At 32.4% G+C, this 10,653-nt stretch overlaps 4 protein-coding genes across 4 annotated transcripts; 3 read left to right on the forward strand and 1 right to left on the reverse strand.

The window, feature by feature from the left end:
* Nucleotides 1-1,888: 1,888 nt before the first annotated feature.
* Nucleotides 1,889-3,739, forward strand: LOC134829374 (eukaryotic translation initiation factor 4E-binding protein). The gene is made up of 2 exons (XM_063842425.1): nucleotides 1,889-2,286; nucleotides 3,284-3,739. Exons 1-2 carry the CDS (start codon nucleotides 2,142-2,144, stop codon nucleotides 3,517-3,519), a joined length of 381 nt encoding a protein of 126 aa, XP_063698495.1. The 5' UTR covers nucleotides 1,889-2,141; the 3' UTR covers nucleotides 3,520-3,739.
* Nucleotides 3,740-4,300: 561 nt separating this feature from the next.
* LOC134830336 (pyridoxal kinase) lies at nucleotides 4,301-5,588 on the forward strand. The gene is made up of 2 exons (XM_063843782.1): nucleotides 4,301-4,461; nucleotides 4,540-5,588. Exon 2 carries the CDS (start codon nucleotides 4,550-4,552, stop codon nucleotides 5,546-5,548), a length of 999 nt encoding a protein of 332 aa, XP_063699852.1. The 5' UTR covers nucleotides 4,301-4,461; nucleotides 4,540-4,549; the 3' UTR covers nucleotides 5,549-5,588.
* An 11-nt stretch (nucleotides 5,589-5,599) lies between these two features.
* Nucleotides 5,600-7,498, reverse strand: LOC134830337 (palmitoyltransferase ZDHHC3). The gene is made up of 2 exons (XM_063843783.1): nucleotides 7,225-7,498; nucleotides 5,600-7,167 (listed from the first exon to the last, which is right to left on the reverse strand). Exons 1-2 carry the CDS (start codon nucleotides 7,338-7,340, stop codon nucleotides 6,465-6,467), a joined length of 819 nt encoding a protein of 272 aa, XP_063699853.1. The 5' UTR covers nucleotides 7,341-7,498; the 3' UTR covers nucleotides 5,600-6,464.
* Nucleotides 7,499-7,610: 112 nt separating this feature from the next.
* Nucleotides 7,611-10,646, forward strand: LOC134829821 (anoctamin-10). Its single transcript, XM_063843094.1, has 5 exons — nucleotides 7,611-7,949; nucleotides 8,008-9,262; nucleotides 9,318-9,482; nucleotides 9,808-10,116; nucleotides 10,465-10,646. The coding sequence occupies exons 1-5, from the start codon at nucleotides 7,666-7,668 to the stop codon at nucleotides 10,510-10,512; spliced, it is 2,061 nt and encodes a 686-aa protein (XP_063699164.1). The 5' UTR covers nucleotides 7,611-7,665; the 3' UTR covers nucleotides 10,513-10,646.
* Nucleotides 10,647-10,653: the final 7 nt, after the last annotated feature.

Below are 10,653 nucleotides of genomic sequence, written 5' to 3' on the forward strand. Positions count from 1 at the left end.
ATCAAATTAGAGTGCGAGCGATTTACGTCAATCAATTTTTGTTATTTTTTTTCTGAAAAAATTGACAAATTTTCATCAGCAAATTTTTTTTTATTATTCAAGGACGTTCAAATTGCACTCTTTTTAATCTCGATCGTTGACACTCGGCATTGTGTTTTTACAGTTGTTTCATCATCATCATTGACTTTATCAATTTTTCAGCAAATATTTTTTTTAAATAACGAAGTAGAATATTCTGACAAATTATTAAAATATTTTCGTTGTGTCTCATTCTTTTAATCTTGCGAACGAGACTTTATTCTTCTTCTAATGAAAACTTGTTCAAATAAATTTTCTGTACTTTCCGTTGTTGATACAATTGCATGCTCTCGATTTTTATTGTCGCTATGCTATGCTGAAAAAGTTGTAAGAAAAAAAAATAATAAACAAAGTCTTCGGGAAATCAACTTGTTATTTATGAGTCATTTAAAACTTTGAGGCGCAATTTTCTAAACAAGTGTGTTTTTATTATTTTCATTCTCGTGGAAAAATTTGTTTTCGATAACAAAGTAACGATACGATTTCGCAAGAGAATTAACGATAAATATTTTTCAAGTTTTTTTTTCAACAACAAGAACCTGTTTAGTCGTCATTCTGCCTTTAAAATTTAAGAGATGAGTAACGTCTCGAGATGTTACGAGCCCCCTTTTACGTGAAAACGTGATTAAAACAGGATTCTTGGAGGTCGTATATAAAGTTTATCTTTCTTTATGAGTCAAGATGCTTCAAAAAAATAAATTTATGACTCGATCATGGCGCTTAAATCTAGATATTCTAATTATTTTTTTTTACTTTTAACTTTTTCAGGTCCAATGATGAAAAAAAGATCACAAAAAGTAGAAACTACTTTTCTAACGATTAGCATATTTAACGTTTTTGTCATAAAATGGAATAAAAAATCGCCAACACATGTGTTTTTGCCGGTAAATAGGCAAAAGCGACGAATACATAATGACATGATACAAAACATAACAACCGGCATGACGAACAACGACGACGATGTTCATTCGCGAAATGAGTAAATAAACAAGAAATCTATTGTACTTGATTGTTTTTGGCAATCATTCCAGCAGGCAGGCAAATTTGTGATAAGAACGTGTTTTGTTTATTTATTTTGTAGTTGCGAGAACGACGCGACGTCAACAGCAAAAAAAAAGGTAAGCTTACTGCTACAAAGACATTTTTATATTCAAATTAATTTGAAAGACGCAATTCGAATGAACTGAGCCGAACGGAGGGATCGTATGTTGTTTTGTTTATTTATTTTATCTAACGAACTATTATCACACAACACATACTTGCGCATAATGTGTGCTACTATAAGAATTTAGTATGTAAAAAATTAAGGGTTTGAACTTTGTTCTTGCAAAATTATCTTAATTTTTTTAAAGAAAAGAAGAAAAATTTTAATATTTTTATTCAATAGCTTAAAAGTCAAATAAATAAAATTTCATAAAAAATTAGATTTTTCAAAATTAAAATAAGAAAAAAGATGAACTTGAAAAAAAAAATCTTCAAAAAAATGATTTTTTTTTTTATTTTTCAAGTTGATATGAACATTTCTTTAAAAATTTTAAATTTTTCTTAATTTTAATGAAGGAAAAAAAAAATAAAATTAAAAAATTTTTCGTAACAATCCAAAAATTTTCGTTGCCCCTAATGTCAAACATGGGTGTGCTCTGTGTACGAATCCCTCATATAGAATATCGAAGTAAATAACACAATTATGTATTACTACTACAACGATTTCTTTTCGTACGGTACAAGAATATGCGCCGCGAACACATCATACGTCGTCTCTGTTATTGTTTATTAAATTCACGTCGCTTTAAATATCGAAGAGCACATTATTTTCTTTTCAGTCCGTGCTTGAAAAACATTCAGAACGTTTGTTGCGCTCCTACAAGTCGTCAAGAAAAGAAGAAGCGGAAGTGATAAAAAAATCTTTTTTTTTCGAAAAGAATTTAAATCATCTTCAAACAACCGTCGAAGGACAAAAGTATTAAAAAAGCAGCAAATTGTTGTTAAATTGACTCATATCTAGTCTTACCAAAAAAATTGTAAAGAACACGTTTCTCTAAAACAAAAAAACACACAAAATCATGTCAGCATCACCAATTGCGAGACAAGCATGTTCTCATGCCCAAGCGATTCCCTCACGGAAAGTCCTGATCACAGATCCGTCGCAAATGCCCGACGTTTATTCGTCGACTCCCGGAGGAACTTTGTTCAGCACAACGCCCGGAGGTAAGTCATTCGAAAAATAAAAATATTACGCAACATTTTTTTTTTTTTATTTTGAGACACATTTGACCGAAAATGCCGCAACAATAAAAATATTACGCAGTTTAGTTTTCGTGGAAGAAATTATGTTGTTACTTCATCGGGAATAAATTGTGTGTGTGAACGTGACTCTGTGCACATACATCAACTTATTTATTCCCGATTCTCTTTTGATTCCTTTCTTTCTACACAAACCCGCAACTTTTCGACGAAACTTCGCAGGGCGCATGCCTGTGTGTGTTTGTTGCTCATGTTTCGGCATATGTTCGCGTAATCTAATCTCACATTGATTATCATAATTGCGACTTAATTTTCGAAAAAAATAACAACTTATTGAAATCAAGCAGCAGACGAAATTCGAGATGGTCAATTGAACTTTTTTTTTAATTTTTTTACACGTGTCATGTTCGTGGTTGCATTTGCGTTTCAGTTTCTTTAAGTTACGTGCGAACAAGTAGGCGTCAATTTATCACGCATTCATTATCGCATCTCAAAGCAACCTTACAAAGTTTACTTTTCATTTACCGGCTTCTTGAAAAATTTTTTTTGTGCAAAATCTACTACGTGTTTATTTAATTTACGAAAAAAAACCTTCGTTCTTATCGATAACGATAAAGCAAAATCGGCGAATGCCCTTCAAAAATCAAATAAATTTTCGTCGACGAATAAAACTCAGCAGAAATTTCGTATTTTTGGGTCAAGAATAACGCTGCGCATGATATCACTCAATTTTTGACGATTTTTATATATAATTTTTTTTTGTGAGGGACCAACGCGGAATGAACAGCATGATAAAGTTTATGTGTGTATTTATATTGGATGCGATGAAAAAATTCGCCTATTTTTAGACTCTCTTAATTTACGTTAATTTACAAATTGTTTATACATTTTTTTTCTCATGCTGTTTCGAGAAGATTTTTACAACAAAATTCTTAATTTTTTGCATTTTTTTTCGTTACAGGCACTCGCATTGTGTACGAACGCGCATTTTTGATGAATCTGAAGAATTCGCCTCTCAGCAGAACACCGCCAAATAACGTACCTCTCGGATTGTTGAAGGGACAACCGAATATTCCGATTAACCGCAAGACGCCTCCAAAGTCGAATCTTGCGACAATGAGCTCACCGCCAAAGCACCAAAATCATCTGAATAACAACAGCAGCAATAACGACGATCAGTTCGATATGGACATGTAAAAACAAAAATTTTAGACGCTTAATTTTCTTTGTTCTTTCCTAGTTTTAATGTTTAATGTTAAAAAATTAATGATTAATATGATTAATGTACTGATCAGTGATTTATAAAAAAAAAGATGAAAATTTTGACTTTCTTTTGTGAAAGTTTTATATTTTTTAAGAATCGACTTTTGTTTAAAGTTTACTATGAAATAAAAATTATAAATAATTTTTAAGATTATTTTATTTTTTTACTTAATTTTTCTTTTTAATTTACGTTGGTAAGTGAAAAATTACAAAATATTTTTTTTATATTTTTTTAAAAAAATTTTTTAAATTTTTTTTTTAATTTTTGCAAAAAAAAATTGATGTTAATGAATGTTATTTCAAACAAAAATATTGATAATCAAAGTTAATGAAGCTCAAAGCACATTTTTAGACCAAATAATTGATATTAAAAAAAATTGTTCAAAACATGTAATTTTTAATAATCAAGCAATATTGCAACATAATTTAATGCAAAATTGTCGCTTTTTATACTTTTTCAATCAAAATTTGAATGTTATAAGGTAAAATAATCTCACGAAATAAAGTTAAAAATTAATGAAAACAAAAAAAAATTTTTTTTTTTTATAAAAATTCGAATAAAAATTAAAAAAAAATCAAAATGTGTAAAATTTCAAAAAAAAAAAAAAACAACCGTTCAAGTTTCATTTTTCCATCGTTCCTGCGTTATGTGCGACATTATTATCAGTCCTTGAAAACATCTGATATTGCTCAGTTAGGTTGTCTCAGTATCTTTGCCCGTTTTTCAAGTTAAACTTATCAAACTGAATTCATAATAAATTTCTTATCTAAATTTGAGTTAAATAAAGAGACACAAATAAGCAAGAGATAAGAAAAATAAAGTAGAGACAATTTAGTTAGAGACGAAATTTACATAGAAACAAATGTCTTATTGCCGTAAGTACAAAAATTCTCGGTTATTTTCGTCGTACTATTTACATTCCATCGACTGAAATTCTCTTTTTTCCTCCGTAGAACATATCAGATGCAAGCAATCAGTATTATTTCATCTGTGAACAGTTCAAGGTTTGTCGCAACATTGTCTTGTTTCGCTCGCAAAATGTCGTCTTCCACGCAAAATTTGCAAAAACGCGTCCTTTCCATCCAAAGTCACGTCGTTCACGGATATGTTGGCAACAAATCAGCAACTTTTCCTCTTCAATTGCTCGGATTCGAAGTAGATGCCATAAATTCCGTGCAATTTAGCTGTCATACGGGTTACAAAGTCTTCAAAGGTCAAGTTTTGAATGAAACGCAATTGGATGACGTCTTTAATGGGCTCGTTGCGAACGATTTGCATTCCAAATACACGCATCTTCTTACCGGTTACGTCGGAAATGTCAACTTTTTGCAGAACATTGGAGCAATTATCAAGAAACTCCGCGAAACGAATCCAAATCTCGTTTATTTGTGTGATCCCGTGATGGGCGATGATGACTTTATGTATGTCCCAAAAGAACTTTTGCCTATTTATCGCGATGAAATTGTTCCTTTGTCGAATATTTCGACGCCGAATCAATTTGAGGCTGAATTACTCACCGATGTGAAGATCAAAGAAGAATCCGATGTTTGGAAAGCCTGTCAATGGTTTCATGAGAAGGGCGTTTCAACTGTTGTCTTATCCTCAACGACTTTGGGCAACGAAAAAGAGCTTTTGGCATATTTGAGTCATCGTACGAACAAAAACGAAAGTCAACAATACATTTTATCGATACCAAAAGTAGAAGGAATTCGATTCACGGGTACGGGAGATTTGTTCGCTGCATTGTTTATGGCTCATGCGAGCGAAAAAGACGTTGGAGAAGCATTTGAGAAGACAATTGCGAGTTTGCAAGCTGTCATTCGTCGTACATATGAAAGTGTCCCCGAAGAAGTGAAGAAACGCGAACGAAAAGCTCTTCCATGGGAACGAGAATTGAAAATTGTTCAAAGCAAACGAGATATTGAAGAACCAAAAGTAGAATTAAAAGCGAGAAAGTTGTAAAAAGTCACAAAAAACGGACAATAAATTATCACAAACGCGATTTTTAAGGGATTTCATTATTTATATTCATAGGGGAAACATTTATTTTCCACATTTTTTTTCATAATGTTCTGTTGTTAATATTTTTTTCTATAGAGATAGAATTAAATTAAACTAAAAAATATAATTCTTTCAAATAATTTGACTTTTCTGCAATCACTTGAACGATCGATTAACGATCATTCGCAATAAATTAATTGATTCTCCTTCGTTCCATTGTATTTTGATTGTAATTTTACATGTTTATCTTTGAAATTTGCAAATCAGCGTTAATTTTTTTCCGCAATTGAAGCATTTTTATCTACAGTTAAATTTCTTAAGATTTTTTTGTCAGTAGAAAATTCGATAGACGAGGATTTTTTGGGTATTGAATCCGTGATGATTGCTTTGAAACTGCTCTTTTTGTACTATTTTCAACTACTTTTGATGATTTTGACAGCTATTAGGTGGTTTTTGTGATTGGGTTCGGAATATCTACTGTGTGAGTGTCTTTTTGATTGAAAATCTGTGTGATGTGAGGTCCCGTTTTATACATATTTATAAAATTATAGTAACATTTAAAATAAAATTATTTTTTTTTTTTTGTAAATAAATTGCTCTTCTAGTCTTGTATAGTTTTAAGTTATAAACGATAATAATAATACAAAAAAGGAATCAACTTATAAGTATCGAAATATTCACACTTTTTTCGTTTGTTTGTTGTTTTCGTATAAAACCTATAAGATTTATAAAGCTAAACTAAATTGTTGCCTTAAGTTTAATATTTTTTTTAGCACGGAATTGTGGTAAATTGAGTGTTTTTGGTTTTCTTTTTCACAACTTGCACAACATATATATCGTCTTATGTAAATATCTTAGAATAGTGTTGAAAAATAGTTTAAATATCATGACTTAGCAATGGCGTATCTCGCATTTTGTGATAATGACTAACGGATGTGCATGGCAGCAACCACAGAAGCGGATGTCCTTTTCCACAGATTTCACGAAGTAGCAACAGCTTTTGGCGATTTGTGCGATACGGGCCCCGATTCTGAATTGCTTCGATCGCTGTCTCGTCTTGGAAGATGGCAGTTAATTGGTCAAACATTATTGCCATCACGAACAAGCCAAAGAGCGCCGATTCAAGTAACAACAAGATACTGTGAAGCATTCGTGCCTGTGTCTCGGGCGTTTCATTTCCGGGACACGTTTCGCAAGGCGTTATCCACGAAGAAACAACAAGACAAACGGAATACGTCGCAAGCCCGCCAACATAGATGAGAAATTGCAAAAAGTACTTTTGATTATTTTGTCCGACGCAATTGTTAATCCACGGACAATGATGATCCATTTTGCGAATGCAACGTTTACAAATCCGACAATGATGCGCTCGCGGCGGGCGATATGTTTCGCAGCGCGTACAAACAGTCCAATCTTCTCTCTCGTAATCTCCCTGTTCGTTCGCATGCAAATCCGAAAAGTCAATTTTGGTTTGTGGCAATGGAACTGTACCCGGATCGCTGAGAAACGCCTTCATGTGTGCCATTATCAACAGGAAAATGATGGTATTGAAACAGACGACATGAATTGGAGCCCAAATGCTGCAATGAAAGACAGGAAATTGTTATTCATTGTCGGATAAGAGTTGAAAAACTTACCTTGTCGCGAAAACTTGCATGATAATGTACCGCATCGTCACAAAATCCGCATAAAGGACAGCCAAGTACGTGATAATAACACAGATAATTCCGCAAGGATCCTTAACGAAAGTCATTTTCTACTCTATTTGGTGTTGTATTTTGGCAACGGAACACCATCAAGACATCAACGTTGCGCAAGTAGAAGCTAAATGCGATCCTTTTCACTTTTCCAAGCGAGATACTTTCATTTTCCTTGAACTTTTTTCCCTTTTCGATGGTCACCAAACTAACTTTTTTCTCTCTCTTTTTTTTTTTGCTTGACAGTCGCTTATGAAAATTGTCGCACATTTCATATCAGCTGTTCGCCGAATACGTGTATATGTTTACATTTTCCATCATCGACCTTTTTCGCTTCGACAAATTTTTTTTCTTTCTTAATAGTTTTTAAGTTTTTGGAAAATGACAAGTTCAGAAGAATCTTCAGATGTTGAAGATTTGTATGCGGGAAATGACGTTAGTTCGAAGAGCAATGTTATTCGACATCGACTAACGAAGAAAAAACGGGATTCAGAACGAAAACCCTTGATACAATTCAAAGGAAGTGACTTTCCCGAAACTGCTCTTGTGATAGAATTCAAGAAAGATGTTGACTACAAAGCGCTTGTCTTTCTCCTTGATAAAGCACGAGCAACTGTCGATGATGGAGGAGCAGAATTATTAATTGCAATGGAGCCAAATAAGGAGTAAGTTCCTAAAAAACTTTTTTAATCGAAATTTTTAACTTTTTTTTTCTTTTGACAGTCATTTGATTCTTCATGTAAGTGCAACGAACGATCGTCTTTTCCAACTTGCCGAAGAATTAGCGCTTATGAAACGCAACAAACGAGGCGATATGACAATCTTCAGTGTTGCTGCCTTATCAGATTTTTACGACAACTCGATGGATATCAATTCGTTACTTACTTTTGCTGAACGACAACTTCTTGTGAAACACGCTTTGGATTCCATCAAGCCACAATTAAGCGAAACAATCGTACCCGGATATCCCAAAATTGCTCTTTGCCAAACGAGGCCTTTGATTCAAACGTACATTCGTGAAGGATTGATTCGAGACTTTTATTCGTTGCACGATGTTGAATATTTGAAACTTTTGCAAGTTGATTGGTATAAACCGTATCGCAAACAGCCATTGGATAAAATTCGGTATTACTTTGGCGAAAGCATCGGGATGTATTTCGGGTTTTTAGGCTTTTACAGTCGTTCGTTGATACTTCCTGCCGTTCTTGGCGTCGTTCAATACATTTTTTCGTACGAAATGATGCCCTTTTTGTGTGCCTTTTATCTCATCTGGATCGCCGCCTTTTTGGAATTATGGAAACGAAAAAGTTCAACATTCGCATATCGATGGGGAACGATCTCATTGACGACTTTAGATGTTCCTCGTGCCGCTTTTGAAGGCGAATTAGGTCCTGATCCGATAACGGGAAGAATGACTCCTCAATTTCCGTATTGGAAAACTTTGCGTCAAATTTATTGTGTGTCCGTTCCCGTAATAATTTTGTGTTTAATTGCCGCAAGTACAATCACAATTAGCCAATTTTGGGTCGAAGATATTTTGAGAGAACTTTACGGGCCTGAATCTTACATCACACTCGTGCCATCGATTTGTAACTCAATTTGGATTGCCTTGTTACCGTTAGCGTATTCGAAATTTGCAACATATTTGACAGATTTGGAGAATCATCGTACACAATCTCAATACGATAGACATCGTGTGAATAAGTTAATTGTCTTGGAATTCGTTAATAACTTTTTGTCATTATTCTACGTTGCTTTTGTGAGACAAGATTTGAAGTTATTGAAGACTTATTTGTTGTGCCAACTGTTGATTGTTCAATTCGTACAGAATTTCATTGAGATTTTATGGCCTGTAATTGACAATAAGATCAGTAAAATTCTTGCAAAAGACGCAAAAGATGAAAAAAGTGACAAAAACAACGATTACCATGCCCTAAATTTGGCAGAACTCGACAATGATGATCCTCGAATCAATCAAGTAAGTAAAAAATTAAAATTTTAAAATAAAAATTTTCACAAAAATTTTTTTTCAGCGTATCAAAGAATCTCAAATGGATGCCTATCTGAGCACATATGAAGATTACCTCGAACTTTACATCCAATTTGGTTATGTTGTCCTTTTTGCAGCTGTTTCTCCGTTAACTGCTTTACTTGCTCTTGCAAACAATATTCTCGAAATTCGAATCGATGCATTTAAAGTAAGTTTTTATCTCTAAAAAAATAAAAAAAAAATATAAAAAAAAATTTTAAAATTTAAAAAAAAAAATTATAATTTAAAAAAAAAAGATTTTTAAAAATTTTGAAAATTAAAAAAAAATATAGGAAAATCATATTGGATTCCCGCGTGAAATTCACTTCAAATTCATTTAAAATGGACTTTGAAAAAATTTTGAAAATTAAAAAAAAAAATAAAAAAAAATAAATAAAAAAAATTAAAAAAAAATTTTAAATTTAAAAAAATTTTTTAAAATTAAAAAAAAAATTTTAAATTTGTAAATTTTTAAAAATAAATTTTTTTTTCAGCTTTGTAAAGCATACCGTCGTCCCTTTTCTCGTCGTGTCAAAAACATTGGCGCATGGCAACTTGCATTTGAATCTCTCGCTGTAATTTCCATCATGACGAATTGCGGCGTAATGTATTTGTCGCCTTCAACACAAGATTGGAGAGAACGTAATGGCGTCGAATACAGTTTGTTGATCTTCGTACTTGTTGAACATTTGTTACTCGGAGCTGTTTGGATAATTCATAAACTCGTGCCTGACAAACCACGAACGATTCGTTTGGCACTCGCAAAGTCTGATTATGAGTCGCGACAAGCGCTCAAACGAGAGGTATTTTCTCTAAAAAAGAGAAAGAAAAGCATTTAAAAATTAATTTTTTCTCTCGTGTTGTGTTTTTTCGTGTTACCTCGACTATTTTTTACTCGAATTATATTTTTCTATTGTTACTAACTTATTGTGTTATTTAATTTTATAAGACAAAAACTGTACTAATCCAAAAAAAAAGTGATAATCACAAAAATAATCAGGGAAAAAGGAATCGGGAATTCTGTGTTTGTATAAAAAAAATAATTAAAAAAAACAAAATTTTTGCACAATTTTTTGCTTTTTTTCTGCATGATCACGTTTGTCCAAAAAATGTGTTCAATGTCAAACTTTTAATGCATATCTCCTTTTCAGAACGCGAAACGAGTCAAATTAACGGGCATTTGGAAGAAGAGTTTCTAACATGGATCGTCAAAGTTTCAAAAAAAAATTATAGTCAAAGTTGTTTAAAAGACTTTTTTCTTGCTAGTCAGTGAATTAATCGAAGTTAAATTATTTTATGCTCAATAAATCTGAGGAATTTATTGTTTGTTTGAACATGAA

Source organism: Culicoides brevitarsis, chromosome 2, assembly GCF_036172545.1.
Source record: "Culicoides brevitarsis isolate CSIRO-B50_1 chromosome 2, AGI_CSIRO_Cbre_v1, whole genome shotgun sequence".
Classification (NCBI taxonomy): Eukaryota; Metazoa; Arthropoda; class Insecta; order Diptera; family Ceratopogonidae; genus Culicoides; species Culicoides brevitarsis.